The sequence below is a fragment of the Salmo salar genome, chromosome ssa10 (genome assembly GCF_905237065.1).
Source record: "Salmo salar chromosome ssa10, Ssal_v3.1, whole genome shotgun sequence".
NCBI classification, from domain to species: domain Eukaryota; kingdom Metazoa; phylum Chordata; class Actinopteri; order Salmoniformes; family Salmonidae; genus Salmo; species Salmo salar.
Window position 1 is genome coordinate 79,125,279 of NC_059451.1, and position 14,705 is coordinate 79,139,983.

Sequence of the window (14,705 nt, forward strand, 5' to 3'; positions counted from 1 at the left end):
TTTCAACATCAATTGTTCAGAGGAGACTGTGCGAGTCAGGCCACCTTGGTGGAATTGCTGCAAAGAAAGCACTACTAAAGGACACCAATAGGAAGAAGAGATTTGCTTCGGCCAAGAAACACGAGCAATGCACCTTAGACCGAAGGAAATCTGTCCTTTGGTCTGATGAGTACAAATTTGAGATATTTGGTTCCAACTGCCGTGTCTTTGTGAGAAGCAGAGTAGGTGAACGGATGATCTCCATGTGTGTGGTTCCCACCATGAAGCATGGAGGAGGAGGTGTGATGGTGCTTTCATGGTGACACTGACAGTGATTTATTTAGAATTCAAGGCACACTTAACCAGCATGGCTACCACAGCATTCTGCAGCGATACGCCATCCCATCTGGTTTGCGCTTAGTGGGACTATCATTTGTTATTCAACAGAACAATGACCCAACACAACTCCAGGCTGTGCAAGGGCTATTTGACCAATAAGGAGAGTGATGGAGTGCTGCATCAGATGACCTGGCCTCCACAATCCCCCGACCTCAACCCAATTGAGATGGTTTGGGATGAGTTGGACCGCAGAGTGAAAGAAAAGCAGCCAACAAGTGCTCAGCATATGTGGGAACTCCTTCAAGACTGTTGGAAAAGCATTCCTCATGAAGCTGGTTGAGAGAATGCCAAGAGTGTGCAACGCTAAAATATATTTTGATTTGTTTCACACTTTTTTGTTTACTACATGATTCCATGTGTTATTTCATAGTTTTGATGTCTTCACTATTATTCTACAATATAGAAAATATCAAAATAAAGAAAAACCCTTGAATGACTAGGTGTGTCCAAACCTTTGACTAGTACAGTATGCAAATATGAATGCATGTATGTCTATGGGTGCAATCCTACCCGCCGTCCCTGCTCCTCTGTGCGGTACGCATGGCGGTACAGACAGGAGAAGACGGCGCCGGGTGGCATCATCTCGCTGGTCTCGTTCCAGCCGTGGGTGTGACACAGGCGGGAGGCGTCGCCCTGGCACTTCTTATACAAGATGGGGTCCAGTCTGGGAGGTAGAATGTTTTTGTAAGGAACCGTCAATCAGATGCATCTAGAATGCCCTTTTTACATCAGCAGTTGTCACAGTGTTTCACAGTCCTCCGGCCTTGACCCCAAAGAGCAAGCAAGAGCACGATGGAGGACGAAGCCATACCAGGAAAATGCAGTGACCTGGCATAATAACAACCCTTATATTAAAAAGGTTAAAAGCTTAAAAAGGCTTTGAATGTGTGGAGGATCGCCATATGTCTGGAGGATCCCCATAAACTAGCATTGCCACTTACTTCCAGTCCCGTGCTATGAAGTACTGCAGCTCCAGCAGCCTGTGTTCACAGTCCTCCACCATCTTGTCTGTGTACAGGTGCTCCATCAGACACGACAGGATCCTACACAATCACAACAAACACACATTACCAGTGCTGAAGTATGACAGATAAATGATTATATATTAATTTTAATCACTGTTCTGGTAGTTCTCTTTCCTATTATCTATGTAAAGTGAGCAGGGGAGTGGTAGAGTTTGGTGACTCACATCGGGTCTCCGTTACGGATGTGTTTGCAGGCTGTCTGGATGACAGACTCACAGGCCTCGTTTAGGGCCCGGTCGATACGGTAGTCTGCCCCAGGGTCTGCCTCCTGGATCAAAGTCTGGAGCTGGGGGGGGGTCAATAACAACCAACCAATCAATCGATAGAAATAAAATAAAAAACATTATTTGAAGCAGATACCTGTGTACAGTATGTCTATTTTCGTTCTGGTCCATGGCGGCTCTTTAAAGCTCCAAACTAAATGATTGTGCCCTTAATCTCAGTCTTGATAACTCATCTCCTAATATCTATGGTGAGATTTTGTAGGTGAACTGAACTCACAGCTTTCTGGCAGAGGTTGTCGATGGCGCCCAGGTCTCCTCGGCCTACCCTCATCAAACAGTGCAGGGTGCGTCCCTTGCGGTGGAGTCCGGAGCAGTGGGCCTCGATCTCCCCACGGCAATGCAGCACAATCTCTGGGCTCAGAGAGAAGTCCTCCATCAACATCCTCCTGTAGTCCAACATCTCCCCCTGACATTCCCCGCTCACCGTACGACCTAGAACACACACACACACACACACGTCAGGAAATACCATGCAGGAACTGCAAGTAGGGCACTTGAAAGACATTTAATTTCATTAACTGAAGAGAAAAACACTAAAAGTAACACCAGTGTGACACCATATGAGAGTTTTGTACTCCAAAGGCAGATATACAGTACCAGTCAAAAGTTTGGACACACCTACTCATTCCAGGATATTTCTTAATTTGTACTATTTTCTACAATGTAGAATAATAGTGAAGACATCAAAACTAGGAAATAACATATGGAATCATGTAGTAACCAACAAAGTGTTGATATATATATATATATATATATATATATTAGATTCTTCAAATTAGCCACCCTTTGCCTTCATGACAGCTTTGCACACTCTTGGCATTCTCTCAACCAGCTTCATGAGGTAGTTACCTGGAATGCATTTCAATGAACAGGTGTGCCTTATTAAAAGTTACTTTGTGGATTTTCTTTCCTTCTTAATGCGTTTGAGCATATCAGTTGTGTCGTGACAAGGTAGAGGTGGTATACAGAAGATAGCCCTATTTGGTAAAAGACAAAGTCCATATTATGGCAAGAACAGCTCAAATAAGCAAAGAGAAATGACAGTCCATCACTACTTTAAGAGATTAAGGTCAGTCAATGCGGAACATTACAAGAACTTTGAATGTTTCCTCAAGTGCAGTCGCAAAACCCATCAAGCGCTATGATGAAACTGGATCTGAACGGATGATCTCCGCATGTGTGGTTCCCACCGTGAAGCATGGAGGTGGTGGTGTGATGGTGCTTTGCTGGTGACACGGTCAGTCATTTATTTAGAATTCAAGGCACACTTAACCAGCATGGCTACCACAGCATTCTGCAGCGATACGCCATCCCATCTGGTTTGCTCTTAGTGGAACTATCATTTGTTTTTCCAACAGGACAATGACCCAAAACAAGGAGAGTGATGGAGTGCTGCATCAGATGACCTGGCCTCCACAAATCACCCAACCTCAACCCAATTGAGATGATTTGGGATGAGTTGGACCGCAGAGTGAAGGAAAAGCAGCTAACAAGTGCTCAGCATATGTGGGAACTCCTTCAAGACCGTTGGAAAAGCATTCCAGGTGACTACCTCATGAAGCTGGTAGAGAAAATGTCAAGAGTATGCAAAGCTGTCATCAAGGCAAAGGTTGGCTACTTTAAAGAATCTAAAATATAAAACATATGTTGATTTGTTTAACACTTTTTTGTTGTACAAAATAGTAAAAAAATAAAATAAAAAAATAAAAATGTGGAATGAGTAGTTGTGTCCAAACCTTTGACTGGTACTGTATATTTACAAAACATAAGAGACAGAACAGGTGGACACACAGATATAGGTTAGGAAGACACGAGCCAGCCCAACCTCTGTGTACGGCAGACTCCAGACAGAGCAGCAGGTAGGAGAGGCGTGCCTCGCGGGCGCGGGGCATGTTGGTGTCTGCGCTGCAGCGGTACTTCCTCAGGTCCGTCTTGCAGGCCTTGGCCAGGGAGTAGCTCACCTTGTAGTCCTGGGCAATCAGCTTCTGACGAGTGGTCAGAGCATCTCTGCACTGTGGAGGACAGCCACAACACACCACAGCTCTGGTCACAATCACTCTGACTTATTGACTAATGGCCAGAAGAATGGAAATAGAATGACCAGAACAGACATTCCAATGTTTCCCCTAGGATTTGTGGGCGTGGTAGTGGTCATGGCCAATGGCGCTGCCTCCACCCAAAAATGTAGAGGCCCTCCTCTTGGCCACAGAGACAACATTTTGCTGTTTTAAAGTAACTGCCCAGTGTTTCAGATTTCTATAATTACTTACAATACCAGTGAAACAGTTATTTCCCAAAAATATGTTAAAAAGCAGCTTTTCTTTGTTGGAATGGTGTGGGCGTACCCCAACAACAGAACGGTGTGGGCATATACCGTTTTTTTAAGTGTTTTTTCTCCAATTTATACTTTATAGGATGGGCATAGTCCCACCCACTGGGGAGCCAGGCCCAGTCAAATCAGAATGAGTTTTTCACCACAAAAGGGCTTTATTACAGACAGAAATGTTCCTGTTTCATTTGCTGTGTTGGTGGCTGGTCTCAGATTCTCCCGCAGGTGAATAAGCTAGATGTGGAGGTCCTGGGCTGGCGTGGTTACACTTGGTCTGTGGTTGTGAGGCCAGATGGACATACTGCTAAATTCTCAAAAATTCTCTAAGGTGGCTTATGGTAGAGAAATGAAAATTCTATTCTCTGGCAACATCTTGTGGACGTTCCTGCAGCCAGCATTACACGCTCCCTCAAAACATCTGTGGCATTGTGTTGTGTGTCAAAACTGCACACTTATTTTCACCAGCACAAGCTGCACCAGCATAATGATAATGCAGTTTAATCAGCTTCTTGATATGCCACACCTGTCAGGTGGATGGATTATCTTGGGAAAGGAGAAATGCTCATTAACAGGGATGTAAATAAATGTGTGCACAAAATTTGAGATAAATTATATTTTTGTGCATATGGATCATTTCTGTGATCTTTCATTTCAGCTCATGAAACATGGGACCAACACTTTACATGTCGTGTTTATATTTTTGTTCAGAATACATTTCAAACAATTACTCAGACGGATCAAAGGCCAACATTGGAATAATATTCAAATACATTTTTCATGTATATAAATAAAAAAGCCTACATATCAAAGTGTAGGTGATATGCATATGCTATTGGCTATAGCCTTGTGTCCAAACCGATGCTGACAAGGGAAGCGCCAGAAAATGTAGCCAAACTTTAATGACAATTTTAATTTGCCAACATAAATATAGGCTTAACACCAGTCATTTTGACAAATATAATAAAGAATAATTAACATTTAACGTCTAAAGCAGGGGTATTCAAACTACTGCCCTACAATGTCCGGAGCCTGCTGGTTTTCTGTTCTACCTGATAATTAATTGCATACAGTCCCGATTAGAGGGGAACAATGAAGCAAGCAGTGGAACTGGCATCGTGGTCAAAAGTTGAGTTTGAAGGGGTCTAAAGGCTTGATTCTTTCGACATACTCGAGGCAGATCAAATCGTCACAAGACCGGAGCGTGAAGGACAGTGCCTGTTGCACACCACACAGGCCAGTGGCGACCCGTCATTCAGAGCCCCACCTGTTTTGAGCCCCACATTTTTGCTAAAAATATATAATACAAAAAAAAAAATTGGGGCTTGCCTGTTATGCATGTAATTTTGGCATTAATGTAAAAATATATACACTACCGTTCAAAAGTTTGGGGTCACTTAGAAATGTCCTTGTTTTTGAAAGAAGATCACATTTTTGGTCCATTAAAATACCATCAAATTGATCGGAAATACAGTGTAGACATTGTTAATGTTGTAAAAGACTATTGTAGCTGGAAACGGCTGATTTTTTATGTAATATCTACATAGGCGTACAGAGGCCCATTATCAGCAACCGTCACTCCTGAGTTCCAATGGCATGTTGTGTTAGCTAATCCAAGTTTATCATTTTAAAAGGCTAATTGATCATTACCCACTACCCTGCCTTTCTAAGGTCTTCGAAAGCCAAGTCAACAAACAGATTACCGACCATTTCGAATCCCACCGCACCTTCTCCGCTATGCAATCTGGTTTCAGAGCTGGTCATGGGTGCACCTCAGCCACGCTCAAGGTCCTAAACGATATCTTAACCGCCATTGATAAGAAACAATACTGTGCAGCCGTATTCATTGACCTGGCCAAGGCTTTCGACTCTGTCAATCAGAGTCGAAAGAACACGGGAGAACAATAAGAACAGCCCATGTTCTGATTTCTGACATTGTACATTTCAAAAGTGCTAAACAAATAGTTATATGGACTACGTCCATCCTAGCTTGCTCATTAATGTCTAAATCGAAATTGTCATTAGAAACCACATTTTATTAAGCAAGTCAGCCATATAATTTTTCTAAATTTTTTAAAAGGCAGTCAATGAGGCTGAATGAACTGTTTCGCTGCCAGACAAGGGTCCGCTGATAGCCAGGTGTAGCAGTGGAAAGATGTTGGGATTGCTGTTGTAAGCCCTAACAGTTTGTGGGCACCGCTTGTCGTCGATATAGTGAAATTAATGTATTGTTTAGTGTTGTGTAGTGGCTTTGCTGGCATGCATCCCACATTTGTTTTTTTTTGCCCCACAAAGATTTACATGTTAAAATCGCCACTAGCATAGGCGATCAGCATTTTGAAACTATTTAACCATAAACTTAAATCGTTTAATGCCATGAAACAAAAACGTGTCATGTTCTATTGGTTTTCAAACCAAAGTTATTTTATTGTCCAGCAGCCAACGGCATAATCAGTCAAATTAGTAATATATATTTTCATCTCTGTCATATGAAACCACTTGCGCGTGCAATGCACTTTTGAGATCAGTGTTCTCACTAATTGTATTTTGGAACATTCACGCGTAGCCTACAGCCATGCGCATTGTTGACCTTATAATATGAAGAAATACAACTAAACGGTCTTTAAAAAAAAGATATATATTATGGGCAGCAGTTGTATGAATTTTGGATCTGTCATCCCAGAACTTCCCCAGCTTCTGTTTTAAACCGTCCTAGAAATACATTTTTTTGTCCCAAAGATGACGGGATGCCCTTAATTTCGAGCCCTGGAGGGAATTATTTTATAAAGGACAAAAAGTATTTGGTAATAATTGTCATATCGCAACATTTTAAAGGCTACCAAGGGTGACCAACCATCCTCCAGAAGAGCCTTAATGGGGCAGTGTTGTATTTTGAGACGGGCTTGAATATGCAAAGAATCCAATAGGTAGAGTGTAGCCTACATTTGTGTCTGATTCACTATGGTAAAAAAGTTAGTAATGGATTGTATTTTGTAAAATGGTTCCTACAACAATGTAAAAAGGATGTTACAGACCTGTTTTTGGGGACAAGTGACTTGAGCTTTTGGAGAAGTAAAAATGAAGTCCTACCTGTCCAAAGGACAAGTGTAAAAAAAAAGTTAATGTCAAGCCCTGTTTTGCTATGGCTTATATCGTGTTCTTACGCAAATCAAAGTGACTCAAACATAAAATCAATAGATTACATTTTGTGGGCTTTAGATTCTCCCTGTCAAGTTTTTATTCTAAGGTTGTTTGTTCTCAAAGATGATCTTATTTAAAAAAAAATATAGCTCCATTATCTTTTCTACATACTTCATAACAGGTTTCAGTTGTTTAAAAAGGTGCAATATGCAGAAATAGCTGGTTTCCTGGTTGCTAAAATTCTAATAGCCCACTTCAGTTTGTGACAAAATAAGCCATGTATAGTGTAAAGAATCAACGTACTGTCTAAACCACTATAACAGCCTCCACTCTTCTGGTAAGACGTTCCACTAGATGTTGGATTGCTGGGGGGACTTGCTTCCATTCAGCCACAAGTGCATTAGTGAGGTCGGGCACTGATGTTGGGTGACTAGACCTGGCTCGCAGTCAGCGTTCCAATTCGTCCCAAAGGTGTTCGATGGGCTTGGGGTCAGTGCTCTGTGCAGGCCAGTCAAGTTCTTCCACACCGATCTTGACAAACCATTTCTGTATGGGCCTCGCTTTCTGCACGGGGGCATTGTCATGTTGAAACAGGAAAGGGCCTTCCCCAAACTGTTGCCCCAAAGTTGGAAGCACAGAATCGTCTAGAATGTCACTGTATGCTATAGCATTAAGATGTCCCTTCACTGTAACTAAGGGCTCCTAGCCTGAATGATGAAAAATAGCCCCAGACCATTATTCCACCTACACCAGACTTTACAGTTGGCACAATGAATTGGGGCAGGTAGCGCTCTCCTGGCATCCGCCAAATCCAGATTCATCCGTCGGACTACCAGATGGTGAAGTGTGATTCATCACTCCAGAGAACGTGTTTCCACTGCTCCCAGAGTCCAATGGCAGTGAGCTTTACGCCACTCCAGCCGACACTTGGCATTGCGCATGGCGATCTTAGGCTTGCGTGCAGCTGCTCGACTACGGAAACCCATTTCCTGAAGCTCCTGATGAACAGTTCTTGGGCTGAAGTTGCTTCCAGAGGCAGTTGCAACCAAGGACAGACGATTTTTATGTGCTATGCGCTTCAGCACTCGGTGGTCCCGTTCTGTGAGCTTGTGTGGCCTACCACTTCGCGGCTGAGCCGTTGTTGATCCTAGATGTTTCCACTTCACAATAACAGCCCTTACAGTTGACCGGGGCAGCTCTAGCAGGGCAGAAATATTACGAACCGATGTTGGAAAGGTGGCATCCTACGACGGTGCCACGTTGAAAGTAGCGGAGCTCTTCAGTAAGGCCAGTCTACTGCCAATGTTTGTCTGGTCAGGGAGGCAGAGCTTTTATACACCTGTCAGTAATGGGTGTGGCTGAAATAGCAGAATCCACTAATTTAAAGAGGTGTCCAAATACTTTTGTATATAGCGTATTTTTTCAATAACCAAAAATATATTTTTTTCTACTGTTTTAAGGTGGTGTATAAAACCAAAAGTAAAAGACGCAAAAAGGAAACTCAAGAACGGGAAGCATAGAAATAGTGCACATAGAACAGATCTACCACTTCTTAGACTTGCTTTCAATGAGAGTGACAGATCTATAACTCACATTTCTATGTGAATTTGTTCAAGTAGCCCAAAATGTTACACATTGCAGCTTTAAGTTTACACCGAAAAAAATGTACCATCCCAAAAATTAAAATGTCAAATATATTTTGGTGAGTGGTGGTCCTGATTGAGCAGCTAAATTAACATAGGGGAAGGAAAGCATTACCATTTAACTATTTTCTCTCGATTATACTTTAGCCAACCATGCTGACATAATGCCTTGCAATCAAAGCATTATTCATATGGACAGATGACAAGAAGCAGATGATGGAAATTAATATTTTGGTAATGACTCTCCATTGGGAAATTTCAATCAGGCTAAAAAGCAGAAGTAGTACCTTTTCAGACATGGCCTCCTCAAATTTGTGGTTGAAGAGACACTTGTAAACTCTGCCCTCTCCAGCTGGAGTCTAGAAATCAAAGACAATGGAATTGTGATTCAATTAGCAATTATTTTTCACATTCACAAAGTGACAAAAACACCTTTTCAGTGAGCTGTGGGTTCAACTCTGATAAAAGTATGAACGCATCTCACTCTGAATCTTAATATTATGCCTCTTATTAAATGAAAGACTTGAGGGAATAAGAGAAGGAGCGAGGGAGAGGGGAAGGAGCGAGAGAGAGGGAGGGAGGCAATGTACTCACGTTTTCACAGAAGCGCTCGCGGTCCTCCCGGCAGGAGAAGTATAGGTATCGGTCCAGGTGGAAGTCGTCTGAGGAAAGTTCGGCCACACGCATGATGGCCTTCTTACAGTTGGCACCAATGGTATGGGCCCCGGGCTGCTCCTCTGCCTCCCTGACCAGACCCTTCTCCAGGCACGCTATCACCTCGCCTTGGGAGTGCACGTCCTTAGGAACATGGGGAGAGTGAGTTGGACAGGTTCAAATTGGCTAAAACACTGATGGGCCTTTGTGTACTGATGATGCATCTCTGTGTGAGGCCTGAAGAACTGTTAGCTCTCAGAGCAGCGCTTGAATCAGTTATAAAATGTTTCCTTTTAAATGATTTTTATGTGCGATTTAATATAACACACAACCACAAAAACCTACAAACAGCCAGAGGGGAGGGGAGGACAGATGCTAGTAAATATAGAGAAGCTAAATATTCAAAAAATATATATATAATTTAATTCAGTGCGAGGAGTTATTGCTGTTGTGTTGCCCTGAAGACCGGGATTTGATTTCCGAAGGCATGGTCATTAATCATCTTGTACAAATTAATAATTCATTAGAGGAAGCCAGGATTAAAAATAGAGTACCAGTCAAAAGGTTTGGCAAGAGTGTGCAAAGCTGTCATCATGGCAAAGGGTGGCTACTTTAAAGAATCTAAAGTCTAAAATATATTTAGATTTGTTCAACACTTTTTTGCTTACTACATGATACCATACCTACCCATTCCATATTTTGTCTTCACTATTATTCTACAATGTAGAAAATAGTAAAAATAAAGAAAAACCCTTGAATGAGTAGGTGTGTCCAAACTTTTGACTGGTACTGTATATTTGTTAACATGGAGTGTAGGAAGCATGGATAGGAGGTACAGGTGATACCATAAGTAATCACGCCCCCTTGGATTTTTACGAAGTGGGATTGAAAATTATTTAATTGTAATTTTCACAAAATACTCCATAATGCCAAAATTGAAAAGAGAATTATACAAATGTTTTCATATTAATAAAAAATTAAATAACAAAAATATTTGTTGCATAAGTATTTACCCCCTTTGTTTAAGCAAGCCTAAATTAGTTCATGAGTAAAATTTTGCTTAACTAAACACATAAATTACATGGACTATAATACATGATTTTTGAATGACTACCCTTGAATGACTATATATTTGTAATGGCAGTTACAACAATACTGAATGAACACTTATTTTAACTTAATATAATACATCAATAAAAATGTATTTAGTCTCAAATAAATAATGAAACATGTTCAATTTGGTTTAAATAATGCAAAAACACAGTGTTGGAGAAGAAAGGAAAAGTGCAATATGTGCATGTAAAAAAGATAACTTTTAATTAAGTTCCTTGCTCAGAACATGAGAACATATGAAAGCTGGTGGTTCCTTTTAACATGAGTCTTCAATATTCCCAGTTAAGAAGTTTTAGGTTGTAGTTATTATAAGACTATTTCTCTCTATACCATTTGTATTTCATATACCTTGGACTATTGGATGTTCTTATAGGCACTATAGTATAGCCAGCCTAATCTCGGGAGTTGATAGGCTTGAATCATAAACAGCGCTGTGCTTCAAGCATTGTGAAGAGCTGCTGGCAAACACAGGAAAGTGCTGTTGAATGAATGCTTATGAGCCTGCTGCTGCCTACCACCACTCAGTCAGACTGCTCTATCAAATCATAGACTTAATTATAATATAATAAACACACAGAAATACAAGCCTTAGGTCATTAATATGGTAAAATCCGGAAACTATAGTTGCAAAAACAAAACATTTATTCTTTCAGTGAAATACAGAACCGTTCCGTATTTTATCTAACGGGTGGCATCCATAAGTCTAAATATTGCTGTTACATTGCACAACCTTCAATGTTATGTCATAATTATGTAAAATTCTGGAAAATTAATTACGGTCTTTGTTAGGAGGAAATGGTCTTCACACAGTTCGCAACGAGCCAGGCGGCATAAACTGCTGTATATACCTTGACTCTGCTTGCACAGAAAGCAAGAGAAGTGACCATTTCCCTAGTTAATATTGCCTGCTAACATGAACTTCTTTTAACTAAATATGTATGTTAAAAAATATATACTTGTGTATTGATTTTAAGAAAGGCATTGATGTTTATGGTATGGTACATCGGTGCAACGACAGACCTCCTTGCTCACACACGCCTTTTCAGTTCTGCCCACAAATTTTCTATAGAATTGATGTTAGGGCTTTGTGATGACCACTCCAATACCTTGACTTTGTTGTCCTTAAGCCATTTTGCCACAACTTCAGAAGTATGCTTGGGGTCATTGTCCATTTGGAAGACCTATTTGTGACCCAGCTTCAACTTCCTGACTGATGTCTTGAGATGTTGCTTCAATATATCCACATAATTATTCTCCTCATGATGCCATCTATTTTGTGAAGTGCACCAGTCCCTCCTGCAGCACAGCACCCCCACAACATGATGCTGCCACCCCCGTGCTCCACGGTTGGGATGGTGTTCTTCGGCTTGCAAGCGTCCTCCTTTTTCCTCCAAACATAATGGTCATTATGGCCAAACAGTTCTATTTTTGTTGTTTCATCAGACCAGAGGACATTTCTCCAAAAAGTACAATCTTTGTCCACATGTGCAGTTGCAAACCCGTGGTCTGGAGTTTTTTATTGCGATTTTGGAGCAGTGGCTTCTTCCTTGCTGAGCGGCCTTTCAGGTTACATCGATATAGGACTCGTTTTACTGTGGATATAAATACTTTTGTACCCGTTTCCTCCAGCATCTTCACAAGGTCCTTTGCTGTTGTTCTGGGATTGATTTGCACTTTTCACACCAAAGTATGTTAATCTCTAGAAGAACGCGTCTCTTTCCTGAGCAGTATGACAGCTGCGTGATCCCATGGTGTTTATACTTGCGTATTATTGTTTGTACAGATGAACATGGTAGCTTCAGGGGTTTGGAAATTGCTCCCAAGGATCAACCAGACTTGTGGATGTCTACAATTGTTTTTCTGAAGTCTTGGCTGATTTCTTTTGATTTTCCCATGATGTCAAGCAAAGAGGCACTGAGTTTGAAGGTAGGCCTTGAAATACATCCACAGGTACACCTCCAATTGACTCAAATGATGTCAATTAGCCTATCAGAAGCTTCTAAAGCCATGACATCATTTTCTGGAATTTTCCAAGCGGTTTAAAAAGGCACAGTCAACTTAGTGTATGTAAACTTCTGACCCACTGGAATTGTGATACAGTGAGTTATAAGTGAAATAATCTGTCTGTAAACAATTGTTGGAAACATTACTTGTGTCATGCACAAAGTAGATGTCCTAACCGACTTGCTAACAAGTAATTTGTGGAGTGGTTGACAAACTAGTTTTAATGACTCCAACCTTAGTGTATGTAAACCGCCCACCTCAACTATATATAATCAAGGTATAGTATTTCATTTTTTTAATTACTTTTTGAGAAATGTTAGATTTCTCCCCCCACTCTGACATTGCAGTTTATTTTGAGTAAATACTTGACAAAAATTACAATTAAATCCATTTTAATCCCACTTTATAACAAAATGTGAAGAAATCCAAGGGGGGTGAATACTTATAATACCCACTGTAGTTAAGTATGCGACTGTAGGGAGAGCAAATAGGCTAGTCTCTTGGCCAGAGCCTAACACTGGAGCTCAAAGTAGCATAGCGAAGGCAGTAATTCAAACCTGACCACCCTATGCCCAAACCTCATGTAGTCATGTCATGTTTAAACACTTGTCAAAAAAAACTGAAAACCAAACTAACAAATTAGAAACCAGCACAAACAAAATAGGCATATCCTGTGCCTGTCTGTTTTTGTGTTACCTCTACATATAGCACAGGGACAGATTCATACAAACCCAAAGCTTGAGCAGCTATTCCAAAAAAGCATCTTGACCAATTCCTGATATATATTAAAAGACCATTTTTTTAAAAAAGACTGTGGCTTGTTGTTTTTATACACCTTCTTAGATTTTACAGGTTACTGCAAATTGTACTGGTCTTGAAAATGTGCAAAGACACCGGTGTGTATGAAGGCTAGAGCCAGCCTATTACCTTCTCGCCGGTGGAGATGCTGCCACAGTGCAGGGTGTTGATATCCTCGCGACATTTGTCCATGAAGCCACAGATGAGGCGGTAGTCACTGAACACAATGCTGGTCATCTTGATGATGTACTGGTTGCACTGGTACTCTGTGATGTTACCGCGGTGATCCACCAGGCAGGACACCAGGTAGCCCTTCCCTCTCTCCTCCGCTGCACATTCTTTTATCTGAAGGAAGGAGGAAAAGAAAATTACAGATTGTGTTCCTCATGGTCACAATATTTTTATTACTTATACTATACCTAATTCACATAGGATTCACGGTATGTTGTAGGGCTGCACAATTATCCACATTTGTATCCAAATTACAAAATTGACATGGCGATATCCATATTGCCAGTGGCTTCAATTTTTCTAATGTAATAAGGGTCCCCTGGGAAACTCTGACCAACACGTTGGTTCCTAGATAGATGGCTGGATTGCTAAAAAAAAGTAGCAACAAACCAAACATTGTCTAGAAAGTTGCATGGCTTGCTAGACTGACATATCCTAAATACATTTTTAAACGGATGAGTTTTTGGGCCGCAAAAAAAATAGAGCAGGTAACGTTGCTATTTGGACCAGTCTGCTGCATGCAGACTGCCGGTTTTGTGTTACTTTTTCATAATAACAACGACAAGTCGGACAACAACAATAGAATGTTCATGATTTAATGCGTGCCAAAGCCGGTAAGATGAAAGGGGACATTTACACTGAGGGGTTGGCGAGAACTTTAAATACATTACTGCAATCATGACTAGGTTGGTTGTCAGAAATAAAAGTACAGGCTTTGTTTGCCGGCATTACCTTTCAGTCGACAAAAAGTTGGCCGGTTTTCGTCTTGGTTTGAAAGGGATATTAGTTTGAACATCAAAGTCCTGTGAACATAGGGAGCTAAGGGCATGGGTGCTTTAGGCCTACTTAAGGGTATTCAAAGTGGTGTGTGTTGCTACTAGGTGCTCTACCAATTAAAAATGCTGTGTGTTGCTAGGTGCCAGGGACAGTGACACTAGTAGCATGAGGGACCTATAGTCAGAGCCATAAAGCAAGCTAGCCAGCCAACTTACATCGGTGATGGTGGTCTTGCACACCTCCACAGCCACAGACTCAAACTTGGGGTCGGTCGTCAGGTTCAGTTTGTAGTTCCAAAGGAGCTGGGGGGAGAGATTAAACATGTCTATTG

General features: G+C 41.2%; 1 protein-coding gene across 2 annotated transcripts in view; it reads right to left on the reverse strand.

The window, feature by feature from the left end:
* The window catches only part of LOC106561003 (Golgi apparatus protein 1), a 47,662-nt gene that overhangs the window by 16,731 nt on the left and 16,226 nt on the right, over positions 1-14,705 (reverse strand). For both annotated transcript variants that reach the window (XM_045688120.1, XM_045688119.1), the window contains exons 3-11: positions 14,590-14,676; positions 13,496-13,711; positions 9,392-9,595; positions 9,085-9,156; positions 3,513-3,699; positions 1,905-2,119; positions 1,568-1,689; positions 1,320-1,421; positions 889-1,042 (exon numbers count right to left, since the gene is read on the reverse strand). In XM_045688120.1, the coding sequence (XP_045544076.1) occupies positions 889-1,042; positions 1,320-1,421; positions 1,568-1,689; positions 1,905-2,119; positions 3,513-3,699; positions 9,085-9,156; positions 9,392-9,595; positions 13,496-13,711; positions 14,590-14,676 (1,359 nt within the window). The remainder of the gene's footprint in view (positions 1-888; positions 1,043-1,319; positions 1,422-1,567; positions 1,690-1,904; positions 2,120-3,512; positions 3,700-9,084; positions 9,157-9,391; positions 9,596-13,495; positions 13,712-14,589; positions 14,677-14,705) is intronic.